This window comes from Cucurbita moschata, unplaced genomic scaffold (genome assembly GCF_002738365.1).
Source record: "Cucurbita moschata cultivar Rifu unplaced genomic scaffold, Cmos_1.0 Cmo_Scf00007, whole genome shotgun sequence".
Taxonomy (NCBI): Eukaryota; Viridiplantae; Streptophyta; class Magnoliopsida; order Cucurbitales; family Cucurbitaceae; genus Cucurbita; species Cucurbita moschata.
In genome coordinates, this window is record NW_019268523.1 from 370,108 (window position 1) to 388,157 (window position 18,050).

The 18,050-nt window shown below is 39.6% G+C and overlaps 5 protein-coding genes across 10 annotated transcripts; 2 read left to right on the forward strand and 3 right to left on the reverse strand.

Moving 5' to 3' along the window:
• Nucleotides 1–982: 982 nt before the first annotated feature.
• LOC111445384 (glutaredoxin-C1) lies at nt 983–1,753 on the forward strand. The gene has a single exon (XM_023083732.1). The coding sequence runs from the start codon at nt 1,079–1,081 to the stop codon at nt 1,454–1,456; it is 378 nt and encodes a 125-aa protein (XP_022939500.1). The 5' UTR covers nt 983–1,078; the 3' UTR covers nt 1,457–1,753.
• Nucleotides 1,754–3,171: 1,418 nt separating this feature from the next.
• On the reverse strand, nt 3,172–6,453 carry LOC111445402 (actin-related protein 2-like). 2 transcript variants are annotated; one of them, XM_023083749.1, is made up of 15 exons: nt 6,262–6,452; nt 6,044–6,154; nt 5,793–5,927; nt 5,642–5,713; nt 5,491–5,569; nt 5,257–5,306; nt 5,080–5,183; nt 4,900–4,968; nt 4,747–4,810; nt 4,157–4,225; nt 3,960–4,043; nt 3,817–3,875; nt 3,638–3,704; nt 3,483–3,566; nt 3,172–3,405 (listed from the first exon to the last, which is right to left on the reverse strand). In XM_023083749.1, the coding sequence occupies exons 1-15, from the start codon at nt 6,301–6,303 to the stop codon at nt 3,325–3,327; spliced, it is 1,170 nt and encodes a 389-aa protein (XP_022939517.1). In that variant the 5' UTR covers nt 6,304–6,452; the 3' UTR covers nt 3,172–3,324. The 2 variants fall into 2 exon arrangements, with proteins under 2 accessions (XP_022939517.1, XP_022939518.1); XM_023083750.1 differs by lacking the exon at nt 5,642–5,713 and having other exon boundaries at nt 6,262–6,453.
• A 240-nt stretch (nt 6,454–6,693) lies between these two features.
• LOC111445400 (pentatricopeptide repeat-containing protein At5g14080) lies at nt 6,694–9,756 on the forward strand. Of its 2 annotated transcripts, XM_023083747.1 has the most exons (3): nt 6,694–7,114; nt 7,217–8,444; nt 9,459–9,756. In XM_023083747.1, the coding sequence occupies exons 1-3, from the start codon at nt 6,791–6,793 to the stop codon at nt 9,725–9,727; spliced, it is 1,821 nt and encodes a 606-aa protein (XP_022939515.1). In that variant the 5' UTR covers nt 6,694–6,790; the 3' UTR covers nt 9,728–9,756. The 2 variants fall into 2 exon arrangements, with proteins under 2 accessions (XP_022939515.1, XP_022939514.1); XM_023083746.1 differs by having other exon boundaries at nt 6,694–8,444.
• An 8-nt stretch (nt 9,757–9,764) lies between these two features.
• Nucleotides 9,765–12,804, reverse strand: LOC111445401 (ACT domain-containing protein ACR6-like). Its single transcript, XM_023083748.1, has 7 exons — nt 12,253–12,804; nt 11,847–11,892; nt 11,591–11,705; nt 11,450–11,517; nt 10,722–11,327; nt 10,538–10,642; nt 9,765–10,447 (listed from the first exon to the last, which is right to left on the reverse strand). Exons 1-7 carry the CDS (start codon nt 12,612–12,614, stop codon nt 10,106–10,108), a joined length of 1,644 nt encoding a protein of 547 aa, XP_022939516.1. The 5' UTR covers nt 12,615–12,804; the 3' UTR covers nt 9,765–10,105.
• A 682-nt stretch (nt 12,805–13,486) lies between these two features.
• LOC111445651 (ABC transporter I family member 11, chloroplastic) lies at nt 13,487–17,590 on the reverse strand. Of its 4 annotated transcripts, XR_002710889.1 has the most exons (12): nt 17,304–17,590; nt 17,121–17,178; nt 16,867–16,946; nt 16,432–16,483; nt 16,169–16,302; nt 15,550–15,664; nt 15,330–15,416; nt 15,181–15,229; nt 14,620–14,704; nt 14,075–14,182; nt 13,878–13,939; nt 13,487–13,753 (listed from the first exon to the last, which is right to left on the reverse strand). XR_002710889.1 is itself a non-coding variant. In XM_023084166.1 (11 exons), exons 1-10 carry the CDS (start codon nt 17,390–17,392, stop codon nt 14,104–14,106), a joined length of 828 nt encoding a protein of 275 aa, XP_022939934.1. In that variant the 5' UTR covers nt 17,393–17,590; the 3' UTR covers nt 13,487–13,853; nt 14,075–14,103. The 4 variants fall into 4 exon arrangements, 2 of the variants coding, with proteins under 2 accessions (XP_022939934.1, XP_022939933.1); XR_002710888.1 differs by having other exon boundaries at nt 13,878–14,182; nt 17,304–17,589; XM_023084166.1 differs by lacking the exon at nt 13,878–13,939 and having other exon boundaries at nt 13,487–13,853.
• Nucleotides 17,591–18,050: the final 460 nt, after the last annotated feature.

The window sequence follows — 18,050 nt, forward strand, 5'->3', positions numbered from 1 at the left end:
CTTGATTTTGCAGGTTTGATTGTTTTTCCTAGGAAGAACTTAGATTTAGATCAGACATGTTTCGTCTACAATACGTGTTTATTTCTAATATAATAAAGGGAAAACAAGGAGCAAAAAACAGGATCACCCGCTTACTTAGTACTTGTCACTTCAGATTCAAAGAATATAGACATTGCTTTAATTATTATGTACCCCAAAACACCTCAACCTTTGTCACCCTAACTTTTAGGGCATAATCTCCCTAAAATACACTCTTAGATCCCTCGCTCCCTTGGAGAGAGGAATAAGTGTAAATTTTTTTCTCCAGTAGACGCGTTTAAAAACAGTGACGCTAACGGGTAATACATAATGAGTCAAAACAGACAATATGAGCTGATACAAAATAGATGGAGCTAAACATTCTTTATAAGGGTGTGGAAACCTCTCCTTAGCATAGATGTTTTAAAATCGTGGGACGGATGGCAATAGTAATGGGCCAAAACAGACAATATGATGTGTTACAAAAGAGAGAGGAACAAAACCTTTTTTATAAGAGTGTGAAAATCTCTTCTTAGCAGACATGCTTTAATATCTGCTAGCGGTGGAGCTGAGCTGTTACAAAATAGAGAGAAATGAAATCTTTCAAATTTGTTGATGTTAAATAATGGGATGCAAAGAGTTAACAGGGCATTGGTATCATTTGAAGGTGTTGAAGTTGGTATAAAAATTGAAAGAAAAAGGGGTTGTTTTGTTCATTTTGTGGTGGTTCTTCCCAAATTCCTTCACTTTTCTTTTTCTCTTCATTATAGTTCAAAAAATGGGAACTCCAGGGTCTTCCTCTCTGTCTTTGAGATATCGCATGCGTTCGCTGACCACTATCTCTCTTCTACTTTTAGAGGGAGACCAAAGCTTTTGGCTTTTTGGTCCTTTTATTAAATTAAGAACCTCAGAAGCTGTCCCTTAAAAAGATATATTCAACAACACACCCCCCCAACTTCTCAAATCTTTCAAACCCCCCCCTCTATAAATAATAATTGCATTCTCATCATTCCATTCATCCATCCATCTTCTGCGCTTTGTTTTTTTGTTTGTGAACAACATGCATTACCAAACCACGCCATCTTGGGGGTGCTATATGGCCACCACCGCCGCCGTCGAGGATCCGGTCGAGCGGATAGAGCGGTTGGCAGCCGAGAACGCGGTGGTCATATTCAGCATTAGTACGTGTTGCATGTGTCATGCTATAAAGCGGCTGTTTTGTGGGATGGGAGTGAATCCAACAGTGCACGAGCTGGACGAGGACCCCAGAGGTGGGGAGATGGAGAAGGCCTTGATGACGCTCTTGGGAACCTCCTCTGCCGTCCCCGTCGTGTTTATTGGTGGTAAGCTGGTGGGCGCCATGGATAGAGTCATGGCCTCCCACATCAGTGGCACCCTCGTCCCTCTCCTTAAAGACGCCGGAGCTCTCTGGCTTTGACTCCATTCGTCTCTGCTTCTTTTCTTTAAAGTTTTACAGAGGAAGAGGAGGGTTGAGTGTTCTTTTTTTCTTTTCTTTTTTTTCTTTTTCTGGGTTTGATTTGTCAGTCCCCACTACTTTGGACATACTAATTATTCAACTAATTATTAATGTTCACTTTCTTCCCATCATTTCCTTTGATCAGACAGGAATGTAATCGCTGTTATCTCCCTCCTCTGTATTTGCTCAGTATTTAATCAACACATTTTTACTCCTCTTTAATTGTTTTCTCCATTTACCCTACAAACACTTCTTTTCAAATTTGATATTTTAGTTGGAAATCAGTAGTTAAACATTCATAGAAACTATATCCTCGTCAGCATCTCCATGCACCCCAACAGCAAGCAGCCCTTGTCCTTGCCAACAAGTACGAGGGATTCCGGATAATTGGCAGTGAGTTCCCGACGTGGCAGTTGAACATGTTTGGCGTTAGGCCTTCAAGATCTTCTCCAATTGCGTGGAATTCAATTGGTTGAGCACCAGCAGGTTTCTCGTACGGCGTCTATGGCGGGGCCTCCTCCTGAAAGCAGCTACTTGTGCACATGCAAGAAAGTGCAGTCCACTATCTTGTTCCGACGCTTTTAAATGGGAACAACCAACCAACCAACTAAAATATATAAAATCAAAAGTACAGCTGAACTGAACTTCACCCTCCAAGTTAATAATAAAGATCAAGTTTTTAATTACCTGCTCCGACCCATCAAGCTATGGTTGAGCTGATTTGAGGCTGCTTTGGTGGTGGCAGCAGTGAAGATGGCATTCGTAGTGGCGGCAGATGTGGGTTCCCTTGGTTCTTGATCTTCTTGTTGTTGTGGCAGTGAGGAGGAAGTTGCAGTACTTGGGATCTCACAATTCGCCTCCTTTTAGGGTCATCTCACAATTCGCCTCCTTTTAGGGTCCAATATCTATGTTCACACTCTCCTGTGTCCACCTCCTTTAGGGTTCAACGTCCTCATTGGCCCATTGCTCGGTGTCCACCCCCTTCAGGGCTCAGCGTCCACCCCCTTCAGGGCTCAATGTCCTCGCTGGCACACTGCCTAGTGTCCACCAGTGCCCTGTGTCCACCCCCTTCAGAGCTCAGTGTCCTTGTTGGCACACTGCTTGGTGTTTGGGTCTAATACTATTTGTAACAGTCTAGGCTCACCGGCAGCAGATATTGTCACAATTCACCCCCTTTTAGGGCCCATCGTCTTTGTTGACACACTGCCCAGTGTCCACCTCCCTTTGAGGCTTAACGTCCTCATTAGCACACTGTCCGGTGTCCACCCCTTTCGGGGCTAACGTCCTCATTGACATACCGCCCGATGTTTGGCTCTGATACCATTTGTAACAGTCTAGGCCCACCGCTACTAGATATTGTTCGCTTTGGCCCGTTACGTATAGTTGTCATCCTCAGAGTTTTAAAACGCATCTATTAGGGAGAGATTTACCATCGTGGGATCTCACAACTTTCCTCTCACCACTCACGACTGTTACCACTGTTGATGATTCTTTGTTTGACCCACAAAACACTTGGAAGAGTTGGAACGGCCAAGTCCTCGAAACCTGGTGGAAGAGAAGTTTCAATTTTTGGATATATAGAGTTTAACGTAAAAGAAGTCTATTCTCCCTTCTGGTAGTATTTGGAGTGAAGCCTTAGATTTTGTAGGTGTTTTAATATTTGAAACTTTATAAACAAATAAACTGACACTGAATTGAGTCTTTGAAGAACAAATTAGTAGCCGCCGATGTTTGAGTTCAAAACAGGTTGTGATTGCATTACAACTCTGAAACCAAAGAAACTGGAGGTAAAGTGGAGAGGAAACAAGAACCAACTGATTCCCAAAAACTCATGCCTGCCCACATTTTGTTAGACAACCAACACCTTCTTCTAGATAATCCTCCCTGCTGATCCAAAACTCAGGTGCATCCTGGATGTGTCACAACATACAGTGACCTCCTCTTTTCTCAAATGCTTGTTTAATAGTATCGCCATACTCAAACATACCTTCATTATTCCTGCTAGGACTGCACCTCCCAGATACACCATGTGCTTTCTTCTTGGTGGATCCTCTATGCGCAATCTCAGTTTCTATGGATCATTCAGATTAATTACAGGCACATATAATAACTAATAGCTAACGGGATCGGATTAGATATTACCCTTAAACCATCTTTGTTTCCCTTCAACACCACTTCCAGATAGCGCTCAACTATTTCCTTCTCCAAACTGAATATTATTACAATTAGTCGCCCATGTAATCAAGCTCTAAACACATATTAAACACCAATTACGGGTCAACCCTATGAAGTAATTACAGTTAAAAACATGAAGTAATTACCGACTAGGCAATCCTGGATACATTGTGCTCCCACCACTTAAAACGATATGCTGGTAAAGCTGCAAACCAGTGATATTCATATTTACATCAACATCAAAAATGAATATCCATTTCTTGAAATCATATGAAACATCTAACCATACCATCATCCGATTATCAATATCCATTTCTTGAATGCAACGAAAAACCATATCTGCTATGCCATCCCCTTCAATATCTATCAGTTCCTTCATGAAGGAACGAACTTCATTTATTATTTACTCAACGTTGTTATAAGTACAGTGCACATAACAATGTTGAACAAAGAAAAAGAAAGCTTTGTTAAAAATCAGAGGCTTACTGGTGTAAAAAGCGCCTCGGGAGCTTGAAAACGTTCGGTGCCAACTTTGATCACCCTTCCATCTGGAAGCTGCTCAAAGTAAATCATCCACGTGAAATTAAAATAACATCAAACACAACTCTCAGTAAGACCAAAACCAAGTAAAAGAGCTCTCAAATCAACAAACTTCAAAAAAAGTCTGCAAATCATGTCAGAACAAGAATACGCCATCTTAGTTGAGTTGAGGCAACCTGGAGTTCAAATGCAATGATTTCGACCCAAATTTCAAAGAAATATAGTCTATAAAAGTGTACGTACGCGCTTAAAATCAAAACCCTAATTGGGTCGTTCACAGCACACGCGTAAAAAAATTGAGTCACAGTAGATATTTTTCGACATTGTTGTGGGGAATCTTAATATTCGAGTATTTCAACTAAGAATATGCTGTCTTAGTTGAGTTGAGGCAACCTGGAGTGGTTACTTATATAGCTAGGTCCATTAGGATTATTACTGTTGTGAACTGCCAGACTCTTCAATCTAAGTCAGAGGAGTTTACTTATACAGAGTATGATTAATTTGAATTCTTCGAAGAATTTCCAAAGATGACTTACAGTGTAGTTCTTGACAAGAATGGTGGTCTCAAGCCCCAGTTGATATTCCCTCTTGTAATCATAACTGCACATATATACATACGTACATGTATCATTAAAGCGTGGTGAACAAGCACATATCAAAAGCATACGAAGTCGAGTTGTTCAGTCGACCTTATATAGCATAACTTCTCCTTAATTTCCCTAACAGCCTCGAAATCAGCAGACCTATTCATCGAATACCTTCAAGAAGTTGTATGTGTTAGCCAAAGAACAATCCATTTAACTGAAGAAATAATCTCTTAATTTCCATCCAGTTTTGATATCGACTGTGCAACGAAAAACAATTCGCACCCTCTCCGTGAGAGTAAATCGACAAGATAAGAAGTAATGTGTCGCCCAGCTATATTCATTCTCTTTGTAAGATGAGGAAATGAGTAACCATCAACAACTGGAACCTGGACAACAAATTTACTTTGTTCAATAAGCACAAGGAAGCTAAAAGATTTCAGCAATATGTAAATTATTTACCACATGAGTGACACCATCACCGGAGTCGATGACTAACCCGGTCAGTAAACCTGGCAGATGAAGAAGAATGAGTGAAGAATTAGCTGAAAAACAAGAGTGAATTTGAGGGTGTTTACCGTAGGTGTATGCCTTTTTCTTCTGCATCGTAATCATATTTACTTTTCTGTTCAACAATTATGATCTACTAACCAAATATATAAGGGAAGGTACACCTTCATTCATCTTTATAAGCACCTTGAGCATACAAAGTTAGAACTGCTTGGATTTGAATGAAGACCCCAGAAAAGTTGTACTTCTCAAACATCGTCTCAACCTGTGAGGTTAAATTGACCCAACTCATTAATGAAATCGAAACAAAATTGAAAGAAAATCAAAGCTCACAAACCATTTGTTCACGGTTCCTTGAAGGATTCAGAGGTGGGTCTGTGAGCAAAATTTTACATTCTTTTGGATCTATCTATTGGCAGCAAACACAGAAGCAATTTAGTTCGGCATTATATGTGTAATGCTGATTGTAAGTGCTACAAAATCCTTGCCTTCAGTTCATTGAAAAAGGCATGGTCCCACACATGACCCATATCATCCCAGTTTTGGACAACTCCATTGTGAACTGGATAGGTTATATCAAGTTGATGACGCAAATCTGCACAGCTTTCTCCGACAACAATGTCCTAGGAGTAATTCAGAGATGATTTCTCAGTTCACGTGACTACAGTATTCAAATGAAAACGGAGGAGCGATTCTTTGTTCGATGAGCGACACAAAACAAAACAGGGAAATTGCGAACCTTCAACTCCTGTTCGATGAGCGATTCTTCGTAGCGAAGCAGAGGCCTCCCCACCACACAAGGAAACACAGATGTGGGAAAATTCTCCCCGGCGAATCCACATTTCACATACTGCGATTAATCAACGATCTAATTTTAGGTAACCGAATCGAGAAGAGGGTGATCGAGGGGGGAGAAATCGATAGGTTGAAGCAGCGGTTAAAAGAAGAAAGAGATACCCCAGTTCCGTTGTCGCAGACGATAACCTTCCGATTATCCATGCCGTCGCGATGCGAATTTGTAGCAGATGGTAGTGGCTGCCACTTTTCTAAGAGCGATTTGGTTGGGTTGCGATGGCGTGAACTAGCAGTTAAGGAAAGCACGGAAGAGAAATACTACACGAACACAGATCACCCATGAGCCTACACGAGGTTTCCTTGCCAATCTCAAAGAAACAAAAAATATCCTTTTTTTAGAATTGCAATTGTAAATCTTTAAGTTGGAATCAATACATTTTCATTAAAAGGGAATTAAAGTTCATCGACGAATTATTGGTGAATTATATCAAGTTCAATCCATGAACTATTTTTTATTAATGCTTGAATCCAATTTAGAGGAAAAATTATTATCATTATTATTATTTTTTTTTAAGTTCGACCATGATAATTCATTTTGCCTCCATATTGTTCATCAATTACTCCCAAAGGAGACAATTCGAGGAAGGACGGACTCAGAAACGAAAGCCGTTCACTCCCGCGCAGTTTTGAAATGAAACCACATTTACAAGAATTGGCTACTCGAGTGAGCAGAACCATACTATCAATTTCAAATCACACAAGGCCGGCTGGATCATGGACCCCTTCACTGGAGCAGAATTTGCATCGACTCGGTTTCCGCGAAACGCTAAATCCATCGCTTGTCTCTCAAGTCATCGACCCTCATCTTCTCAGTCATCACTCCCTCGCTCTCGGTTTCTTCAATTGGGCTTCTCAGCAACCAGGTTTCGCCCACAATTCTGAATCCTATAAGTCGGTTCTCAAGTCTCTCTCTCTTTCACGCCAATTTGGGGCCATTCATAGCCTCTTGAAACAGGTAAAAACTCAGAGAATTGGTCTCGATTTATCTGTTTATCACTCTGTTATTGATTCGTTGATCATTGGCAAGAAAACACATGATGCTTTTCTGGTTTTTAAGGAGCTTACTTCAGTTACTCGCGTTATTGGATCCGAACCATGTAATTCGCTTTTGGCTGCTCTTGCTTCTGATGGGTTTTTTGAGCATGCCCAGAAAGTGTTCGATGAAATGTCTCTTAAAGGCATTCCTTTCAACACTCTTGGATTTGGTGTGTTTATATGGAGGGTTTGTAGAAACGCTGATGTAGTTAAAGTTTTGAACATGCTAGATGATGCTATGACCAATAATTCGGAGATCAATGGGTCTGTCGTTGCCACGCTGATCATTCATGGGCTCTGTGGGGCATCTAGACTTCCAGAAGCTTCAAATATTTTGGATGAGCTTAAGAACAGGGGTTGTAAGCCTGACTTTTTGACGTATTGGATTCTTGGAGAAGCATATCAGTCAGCAGGGAGTGTGGTTGATAGGGAGAAAACCCTGAAGAAGAAGAGAAAGTTGGGGGTAGCTCCAAGGCTTCATGATTATAAGGAGTTCTTATTTGCTTTAATAGCTGGGAGACGGATATGTGAAGCTAAAGAGTTAGGTGAAGTTATTGTGAGAGGAAATTTTCCTATGGATGAAGATGTTTCTAATGTGCTGATAGGATCAGTCGCTGCCATTGATCCTTCCTCTGCTATTATGTTCTTGAAGTTGATGGTCGAGAAAGAGCGATTCCCCACTCTCCTGACTTTAAGAAATCTGAGTAGGAATCTATGCAAGCATGGAAAGCTTGACGAACTGTTGGAAGTTTATCAACTTCTGAGTAAACATAATTACTTCGATGATTATGATAGATATCATTTAAGAATTTCTTTCTTATGCAAGGCTGGAATGGTGAAAGAGGCCTATGGTGTTCTGCAGGAGATGAAGAAAAATGGGTTTGCCCCCGATGTATACTTTTACAATTCTGTGCTAGAAGCATGTTGTAGAGAAGATCTACTTCGGCCTGCTAGGAAGCTGTGGGATGAGATGTTTGCCAGTGGCTGTGGAGGTAACTTAAAGACGTATAACATCCTCATTCAAAAGTTTTCGAAATCCAATCAGATGGAGGAAGCTTTGGTGCTCTACCGTCATATGCTTGGAAAAAAGGTGGAACCTGACATTACAATCTACACGTCCCTGCTTCAAGGGCTCTGTCAGGAATCACAACTGGAAGCTGCTTTTGAAGTGTTTAGCAAGTGTGTTGAACAGGATGTAGATCTTGCGGGAACCTTGCTGAGCACTTTTATCCTGTGTCTGTGTAAAGCAGGCAAGTCACTTCTCTGGTTAATTCTTGTGTGCTTGTTTTATGCTTCTAGTTTGGAGTCATTTGTTTCTCACATAACAAGTCCCATAGGCACCGCCATACTTGACCCTTTACAAAACCTCTTCTATGGCCCAAATCACTCTCTCCTGGGTTATCTGTTGGATAACACCCTTCATTAACAACCAAAGCCATGGTTGACCCTGACCCTGACCCTGTAATATCTATCGGCTAAATCATTTTCTTTTGGAGTTATATGAGATCACACATCGGTTGGAGAGAGAACGAAATATTCCTTATAAGGATGTGGAAACCTCTCCCTAACATATGTGTTTTAAAACCTTAAGGAGAAGCCTGAAAGGGACTGCCCAAAGAAGGCAATATCTGCTAGCGATGGATCTGAGTGGTTAAGAATGGTATCAGAGCCAGACACCAGGCAGTGTGTCAGCGAGGACATCGAGCCCCAAAGGGGGGTGGACACCGGGCGCTGTGTCAACAAGACGCTAGACCCTGAAAGAGGTGGATTGTGAGATCCCACATAGATTGGAGAAGGGAACTAGTGCCAACGAGGACGCTTGGCCCTGAAGCAGGTGGATTGTGAGATCCCACATCAGTTGGAGAGAGGATCAGAATAAACCTCTCCCCACAGCTCTCTCTAGCAGATGCGTTTTAAAACCTTGAGAAAAAGTCTAAAAAAGACAATATCGGCCTGAGCCCAAACCTGGGGTTATAGGTTATCTCTTAGATTACACCCATTTGTTACCTAGACCCTGTTCATAAACAACCAAAGCCATTGTTGACCCTGTAACATCCTCACTTCTATTGGCCAAATCACTCTCTTTGGAGTTATCTCTTCGACTACACCCTTGTCGGCTATGTTGCCTTACACTCATCTGAATTAGCAGTGTCCACATCGAGCTTCCTTGCCTCTTTTTGTCCTACAAAGAGTCCTGTAGGACCAGAAAACGGTTCTGTATTCAATATTTTCATTTAATTTAGCTTGGGTTCAAAACACTGCAGGTCATTTCCTTGCTGCTTCCAAATTACTCCGTGGTCTCACAAGCGACATTGCTCACCCAGACTCCCACGTAACTTTACTGAAAGGTTTTGCAGATGCTGGAGAGGTTCCACTTGCTAAGCAACATGTGGAGTGGGTTCAAGAAACCTCTCCATCAATGTTGTCTGTTATATCCAGTGAGTTATTAGCATTTCTTCCTTCCTCTCCAAAAGCAGATCCAATTTTACAGATTCTTCAAACAATACAAGAACTATCACGTTTCAACAATTGATGAATGATATTCCCAAGGATCTTCAAACATACAATAAGAAGGCAATTTTGTGCATCTATTTCCATTGAGTTTGAGGCCAATAATTACAGCTTTACAGTCTTTTCTACAATTTTTGTAGAATACGCATTTTCCTCACACTACACTGTCCTGTGCACACCATTTTCTTAAAAGACAACAAATACATACATCCAATCAAACTTGCCTTTCAACAGAAGAAGGTAGGCTTCTTCTGGGTTTATAGTTATTCCAAACCTCTCAGTTGTAAGGGTAAAAGGAAGGGTTCCTATACATTTACATTGTCCCTTGAACTTAATCGTGTATCTGTGCATCTTTTTTACTTGTGAAAGAATATGCACACAAAGGGCAGAGCAGCTGCTTTCAAGAGTAGGATCTTATCAATTTGAAATTTTGGAATGTTCTTGCCTTGAAGAAGTTCCCCAAGAAGACTCCTGTTGTTGTCTCCTTTGGGGACGTTTCAGAGAGGCACGAGCTGTGTTTCACCTGCAACATGGCGTCCCCAATCTGTTTTCGAATGGACTCAACAATCTTTGCATCAATGGTGGTTCCTGTCATGTCTGTAACATAGAAAATGTCCTTTGCTTTTCCATGCTTGGTGGCTATTTCTGCTCTCCTGATACACAGGCTGTTCTCCCTAAATACTCTTGTGATATCTGAGAGGAGCCCAACTCTGTCTTCTGCATACAGTTCTAGTTTAAGTCCCTGCAAAGGAAGCCAGACAACATTATATATTGCAGATACTTCACCTTCAAACAATAAGCAAAAGAAACTCAACAATGGCTTCTCTTGTACCTCAGACTCCCTTCTTTCAATAGCTGCTTCAAGACAATTCAATACTCGATCTCTTTCCGCTTCGGAGCTAATCGGCAACCCATCCTTGTGTCTTATGTAAAATTCCTGAAAAGAAAAGTACCCGTTTTCTTTCAAATCACAACTTACTTAAAAGCTTAAATGGTTCAAGGGATCTTAAAATTACCAGATAAGCTTCCATTCTCCCAGTGTTGACCATCCCATGAAAGACAAAATATTCCATGTCCGTCAAAGTGCAAATGACATCAAACAGCAGCTTAGGGCGATCTCTAGATCTGGTAGTAATCACAGTGTAATCCTTCTCTGTGCAATCCAAGACAGTAACATGGGGTCTCAAGTTCTTATGTTCAACCTCAAGCCTTGTTTGGCCAGCCCTTTCATAATCTCTATCAGTCTGCATGATCTGATGCAGCCTTCTGTCTGTGCTGGTGACCCCAGGAGGAGAAAGGGTCATTTTGGCTTCCTTTAACTCGCCATTCCCTCTGAGAACATTGCACAGTAACTCCTTGATTGTTAAGAGCCGCTGTGTATCTTTGATGGCTCCGCTAGTGGCATCATCTGTCACATGCACTACAGCTGCAGCCCTATTATTGTGTGTCCAAACGTCAGCATTTACTACATTACAGTGAAGGTCCGCAAGAACAGCACAAACTTCAGACAATAAACCAGGCCTGTCATTACCAGACAGCTCGATCGAGGTGTGATCTTCTGAGGGCATCACACCGACGGATTCCCTCAAAGATGGCACAAAACTCGCATCAACTTCAAGCCTCTGTGTAGTGAAGTTAATAATCTCATTATAACACAGCCCTCATAAGAGATGAAACATTCATTTATTTATCCCATAGTACATGTACAAGGGTTTAAAATCCTATAAATTGAAAGGTGGTTTACCATTTGTATGGCGTTTATCACTTCTTGATCTCTGATTTTGTTTCCTTCAGAAGTGATAACATTAAAAACTGGAAAACAAAGTAACCCATAAGTGGCTAAGATTTTCAGGTTCAAAGTAATTGAAAAGCCAGAACTACTAACCATCCATGAACCAACCTCCATCAGAGGAGATATAAGCTTTGGTCACTACTAAGTTCATATCCATGAGGACTTGCACAACTTTCAAGAGAATCCCGTGCTTGTTCATGCTGTCAACCTAATGAGTGGAAGGAAAGAAATGGTAGCAATCTTTAGCTCATGATTGAACTTTTTTTTTTTTTTTTTTTTTTTAAGAGAAAAAAGAAGAACAATAAGTGCAGGGCAGACTTGAAGATGATCAAAATCCTAGAGAAAGCACCTGGATGACTGTAGCATCCTTACAAGCGCTATTGTCAATCACAACTCTGCAGGGAAGGGAGGGAATGAATAAAATAAATGAGAAGAAGAAAAGCAGAGAAGAAATTGTATTCTGAAGTAAAACAGAGAGGAGAATGATTCTAGAAACGAACAGCCACAAAACTAATACATCATGAGTTCATTCACTTCAACTCGAGTAAATGGATTGCAATAGAAACCAAACCACATCTGCTTTTGATTGTTGACATTACTCCAAGAAGTCAGCAAAACCAAGAAACTTGGAAGAGAAAAACGGAAGCTCTAACAGATTTCCAGTAGTTACAGAGGCAAAGAATTTAAAACACCATCCGAGTCGAAAATCAAAACCCGTTTCATTATGAGATGCCCATAAGAAGGAAGAGGAGTACCTAGGTGGGTTCATCCTCCTGATAAGTTTGTCATACTCGTTGTCCATGCTGAAAACCCTCCACAATCTCCGCCCAGAAGCAGACTTCAAGAACAGCCCACAAAAACTTATAACCAGAAACGACGAAAGCTGTAGAAATGAAGAACAAATCCTTGCAGTAGCAAAAAGGAAGAAGAATAAGAAGGGAAGGCTTAAAAGTAAAGCAGAGAGGGAAAGGGGAAAGGGGAAAGGGGAAAGGTACAGAAGGGAAGCGTGGATTGGAGGAGGAAAACGGTGAAGGTGGGGTGTTGTTTTTAGGATAGGCAATGAAAGCTTAGGTGCGTAGCTTCTTAATTTGTAGGATTTGACTATATCTATTTCCATGGCGACTGGAGGAAAGGTTCTGGGAGTAAAATTTTTGTGGTTATTATCGATAGCGATTGCCCCAAGTTGTGGAGCACCACCGAGGGCGCTGCGGATCACGTGTCATCTAAACCGCGGGACTTTGGTCGGAGAGTTGCCGCTTATCTTGCCGCCAATTTCACCGTGAGCTGACTCCTAATCTGCCCACTCCTTTTTCTTTTTCTTTTTTCATTTTTTTTATGCTTCACTTTCTAAATAATTACTATATATACTTTAGGTTAAGTTATGAAATTTATTCTCTCTTTCAAATTTTAGGTTGACTCGCAATATGTGATCTAATTAAATCCATATCCATAACATATGATCTTATAGCTTCATTTAATGAAAATTTCAAAATTGAGAAGATAACTCTCAAGATTGAACCCTTTTGTTCTATCCATATGTATGGAATCAGCTGCTGGGAATATACTTAAAGGTTGCAGAATCTGAACCACTTGCCAAACTGTTGGAGAATAAAGGGAATTTGCAGACGATGGAACCCTATCTATATTCATGATTCATATTATTCTTTTCACACTAAATCACCCTAAATTAAACCAATTTATTTAGTGGGATGAAGCCTTCAAGTTCCATCGTCTGCAAACGATTACCAGAAAACAGGAGAACCCAAAATCCCAAGGTTCCAAGCACAAAGAAAACAACTGAACTGCTTTAAATTGTATCTTAGTTCTTATGAATTATCATATCAATTGTCGATATCGAACGAACGAGTTCAACAAACTCGAGCTTCTCTACATCACGCCCCGTTTGAAGAGGGGTGTAAGAGTTGATCTCGCCCGGTTCAGTTGGAATTGAACTGAACAATATTTCATATAAAATAAAATGCAGATGAATAATAACAAAGTCTAGTAAGTTGAAGATTTGGAAAAAGACTCAAGTCCAAAATTGTTACGGCATATATGTTGTTTTAAAGTTCTGATACTATTATTGAATGTACAACGATTCAAAAAATTCCCCATTAGAAACAGAGGCAATTCAATATGGGTTGGTTACCATAACCTTGCGAATCTACGACCAGTTTTGGTCCTTGAGTTGATGCAGTGACTCGCAAAAGCGTGAATGAAACTGCACCTGTGTACACAGCTGTGGTTGATTCCATGCTGGAAATTCAAGGCCAAGACAAAAGATTTCATCAAAATGAGGAGAATTTATTCCCAGAGGTAATGCAACGGCACTTTTTCTGAAAGAATCTTTTTGAAACTGTACAAAAATGTCAAACCATACGTATAAACATGGATATTCTCCTCCTGGTAAACTGACAAATTTTAGTTCTCATATCTACATGACTAGATAAAGAACAGTTCATTTTAGAAAATCCAACACAAGCTTGGTCGCCAGACTGTGGCAAGCTTTTGTGAACAGAAATGGAAGAAGCAAGAGAAAATAATAAAGTAGCCATAGCAGCAGGAAATTATACTCACAGCATGAACGCATAGTCAAAAATTACAAATTAAACAGGCAGAGCTTCTTCTCTAAGAACACCGCCCATTTCCATTCTCCATGAATAGTCAACCAAGCCAGCAAACTCTCTGAAAGGCACACAGAATTAATGAGTGAACATGAACACCTTTATCAAATGAGATCAGAACAGGTTAAACATACAGTGCAAGAGAATGGCAGTGTCAATTTTCTTTTACCAGATGTTGGTTTGGTAGAAGCAAAACTGTAGTTGCATTAGGTTTGGAGCAATAAACTTGAATCTTAACAAATTTCAAATTCCAGAATAACTTGCAACCGGGATATGGGCACAACCTCAAGGTACACTAATGAGGAGAGAATAGTTCTAGATAACTTTTTTAAGCTACATAAACATCATTATTATTTTAACAAATTAACAAAAAAATGTCCCATCGGCTTTTCATTACTATAGCTAACAGAAAGAGAACAAATCTATGGCCTACGTTGAATTAAGAGCTTGTAGCAAATCTATTTAACTGGAAGAGGGAGTGAAAGAGCAGAGACTAACTTGAGATCATGGCTGACGACAAGTACAGTTAAGTCTTTCTTTAGATTCTTTAAAAGCTTCACAACATCAGCACGAGCCTTCCAATCTATCATATAAGAATGAAAGGGCATTAAACAAAAGCATAGGCCAAAATTACATCCCACATTTCAAAAAGCTTCATATGCCAAGATGCCAAGCGATATGAACCAGTCCTTATAAAAACAATAGAAAATTATTCCAAAAAAACATTAGTTCCCAGAAATTGTTGTTAAACATAATTTAAAGCCAAGGGCAAATGAGAACCCAAGTTTGAATAGCTTACAACAAGTTGAAGTGGAAGCTATTCATTCTAGCCTTGTGATTTGATTAATGACATACTAAAGGTGAAGACCTTAAGTTCCTGGAATTTCAATGATAAAAAAGCCATCAAGTCAACCGAAACAGGTGAACTAAATGATCCAGAATTTCCTTAGTTGGATTTCCCATTTTTTGTCAAATCCCCAAGTTTGTGGGACATTCAACTTCTTTAGTTTTTAGACAATACTATTATATTTAAAAGGATCGTGAAATTGATCTTCATACCAAGACCAGCTAGAGGCTCATCCAGTAATAACAGATCTGGGAACTGCACCTGCAAAAAAATGACTTATTCAATGTATATGTTCTGTTTAAGAATGCTTGTACTCTAGATTCTATTCCTCGCATGAGTTCATTTTGTTATTTAGGCTTACCAATTGGATTGCCAAGGCAAGACGGCGCTTGTAGCCACCACTGAGAGAGTGAGGATCTTTGTCCAAGGGTATGCCATTTAATCCCACCTACAGTCATCGACGGAAAGGAATAAAGCAATCCATCGCGATAATAATAATTATGATAAAATAATAAAAAAACATGTATGCCAACATAACAAAAAGAATGTAATCAGCTGTTGATGGGAAAGATCAAAAGTACCCAATTAATTGCTCTTTGGAGTCTCAAGGCAAGGTCCTGTTTCAAATAAACATCACTCTTTTGCCGCGGCCACCCAAATGTGACTTCATCAAGCACGTTGTCTGCAACAAAGTACCTACCTTCAGCAAAAGAATATTTTCAGTAACTTATCATTTCACAAGCTATAAATGATGAAGATTTATCGGTTTTTTATTTTCTTGAAAAATTAGTAAAGAAGAAAGATTTGTTGAGGGAAATGTAAGGAGCAGAATGAAATTTAGGACTGGATTAATGTGTCTAGATGACTTCCTCTTTAACAAGTTTTGTTTTTTTCCACTTTTGTTTTTTTTTTTTTTTTCTTTTTCCTTTTGACCAATGGAAGAGTTCTTCTATAGCTCCTTTGTTCCGATCATTCGGATTGGAAACCTAATCCTTACTACATACTTTGTTCATTAATACAAGTGTTTCCCATCCAAAGGAATGAAGATAAATAGCAGGAAAATGAGGTGATATGTATGAAAAAGAAAGGCCACACGACTCTATGAGATTAAAGCAGCCTTAATCACATTTCTAGTTCAACGATATTCAAAACTAGCTTCGAAATATTAGTCTTATCAAGGCTAACCAAAATGGACGATACCTCTCTGGAAATTGAAAGACAATGCCAACCCTATCAGTGGTTAACGGTTGAGAAGACTGACATGGTTTGTCATCTTTACCGTACTTTTGGACATAAATGGAACCTGAAGTTGGTTTGCTCAGACCTGCAAGAAGCTAAACAAGAACGGGAAGAAAGATTATCATACTCATAAACAATGAATCAACAAATAAGTAGATAAAAAAGACCGTGAGAGAAGTAAGGGAAGGCCTAATACATCAAAATTTCAAAGAAAATAGCTAAACCTGCAATAAAGTAGTTTTCCCACTTCCACTTTGTCCAAAAATTAACCCAAAACTGCATAAATCAACAGAAAGGAGAGTAATGTGGGGACGATAATGAGGTATATGTGAGCATTAATAAACTCTTAGGGAAGAAGTCCATGTTAGAGATATGTGGTGAAACGCCCTTTATTACTAAAAGGGAGGACAGACAAGTCCTTCACAAGTGCCTTGATAGTTGATTCAGGTTAGCCAGGGTGAACTGTAATATAATTACTAGAACTCAAGAAAATTTTAGGCTTCAGAAAGATAATTTATTCAATCATCAACTTTTACAACCATTTTCCTATCCATGTTCATCATTAGAGAGTATGGGATAAATTTTCTCTCGAAGCTTGAACCCCTCGTCACGGTATACTACACCAAAATACACTGTGAAACCAGAGCAGCAAATTGTACCTCTTCTCTCGAAGGGAAAAATTAACTGTGTCGAGAAGAGAATGCTCGGTCCCTGGAGGTCGATAGCTTAAATCCCTAACCTTAAGAATCACAAACAGACTTAGTAGCCGAATCAAATTTCACAATAACATCCACATTCCAGCAAATTGCAGAAATTGTAACGAAATCAAATGGGTCAATCTCAATTAGGGCAACAGGAAAACTGCTTAACGGCAATAATCAGTGAATGATAGAGTTGAGAGATTGTAACTCACTTCAAAGCAAGAGTAATCGGATTTCACTGAGAGAGCATTGGTTCTTAGGGAATTCGAACTACAAACGCCAAATAAAAGTGACAAACAATACGCTAATTAGGAGTTGTCACGAAACAAGGGCTTGAGTTCGAAAAATAAGAGAAAGAAAGTGGAAGGATTGCAGTGGTGATATGAATAGAACACCTGTTGAAGGAGTCGCGCGCAGGTAAATTTGATAGTGGGGTTGGTTTCCAGCCAACGAACAACTTAGAAACAGAAACAAAGGTGGCCATGGGATCCGTTCAGCGGAGACGAGGAGCCAGGCCAATGGGCTGAAGCTGAATGCCGTTTTCAAGCATCAAAATTTGTCAAAATCCCCAATTTGAAGTTAATGTACCTTGGCTTCAGTAATCTCCCAATAGCTTAGCTTGTAAACACACAAACTGAATCATTTGTCCGATTTTGTTTCTCAAATTCACTCGAAGGTGCACATGGGTGGAGAGATTTGATACACGGGTTGATATTATTTTCTTTGGACTTGCACGAGCTCCGGCCTAACTCCACAACTTTCCTTCAATATTTGTTAAACAAGTCTGCTAAGCATAGGTCTCACTATGTGTAGTGCCATCTGTTTGTGTTTCTAGAAGAACCAATTTGTTAGAAGCAATGAGGAAAATAATCTTATATTCCTTCTATTTATTTTTATAATGATATTATTCTTGGAACATTTAGGTATTTAATTATTAGGTTATTAGAGGTTCTATTTTAGCAAAGAAAGTTGCAACATATTAGAAAAATAGAAACAATGATTAACTTTGAATGAATTAATAGGCAGAAGATCTCTTGTCTTTGTCCAGAAGATTGGATTCTCCATTGCACAAATTTTATTAATCAAGAGATTAGATCTAACCCTTTATTTGGCTATAATCATAACACATTAATCTATATTAA

Excerpts from the sequence above, each read along its gene's own strand:
- LOC111445651 (XM_023084166.1), bottom strand. The coding sequence starts at position 17,392 with ATGGCCACCTTTGTTTCTGTTTCTAAGTTGTTCGTTGGCTGGAAACCA. Across the intron at positions 17,179-17,303 it reads GCGCGCGACTCCTTCAACAG|TTCGAATTCCCTAAGAACCA; the intron begins GTGTTCTATTCA and ends TGGCGTTTGTAG. Across the intron at positions 15,665-16,168 it reads GTCTTTCAATTTCCAGAGAG|GTACTTTGTTGCAGACAACG; the intron begins GTATCGTCCATT and ends TGCTGAAGGTAG.
- LOC111445401 (XM_023083748.1), bottom strand. The coding sequence starts at position 12,614 with ATGGAAATAGATATAGTCAAATCCTACAAATTAAGAAGCTACGCACCT. Across the intron at positions 11,328-11,449 it reads TGATAAACGCCATACAAATG|AGGCTTGAAGTTGATGCGAG; the intron begins GTAAACCACCTT and ends TTCACTACACAG. Across the intron at positions 10,448-10,537 it reads TTGAAAGAAGGGAGTCTGAG|GGACTTAAACTAGAACTGTA; the intron begins GTACAAGAGAAG and ends CTTCCTTTGCAG.
- LOC111445402 (XM_023083749.1), bottom strand. The coding sequence starts at position 6,303 with ATGGATAATCGGAAGGTTATCGTCTGCGACAACGGAACTGGG. Across the intron at positions 5,714-5,792 it reads CCTTTTTCAATGAACTGAAG|ATAGATCCAAAAGAATGTAA; the intron begins GCAAGGATTTTG and ends TGCTGCCAATAG. Across the intron at positions 4,226-4,746 it reads TTCTTGTCAAGAACTACACT|CTTCCAGATGGAAGGGTGAT; the intron begins GTAAGTCATCTT and ends TACTTTGAGCAG.
- LOC111445384 (XM_023083732.1), top strand. The coding sequence starts at position 1,079 with ATGCATTACCAAACCACGCCATCTTGGGGGTGCTATATGGCCACCACC.
- LOC111445400 (XM_023083746.1), top strand. The coding sequence starts at position 6,791 with ATGAAACCACATTTACAAGAATTGGCTACTCGAGTGAGCAGAACCATA. Across the intron at positions 8,445-9,458 it reads CCTGTGTCTGTGTAAAGCAG|GTCATTTCCTTGCTGCTTCC; the intron begins GCAAGTCACTTC and ends AAAACACTGCAG.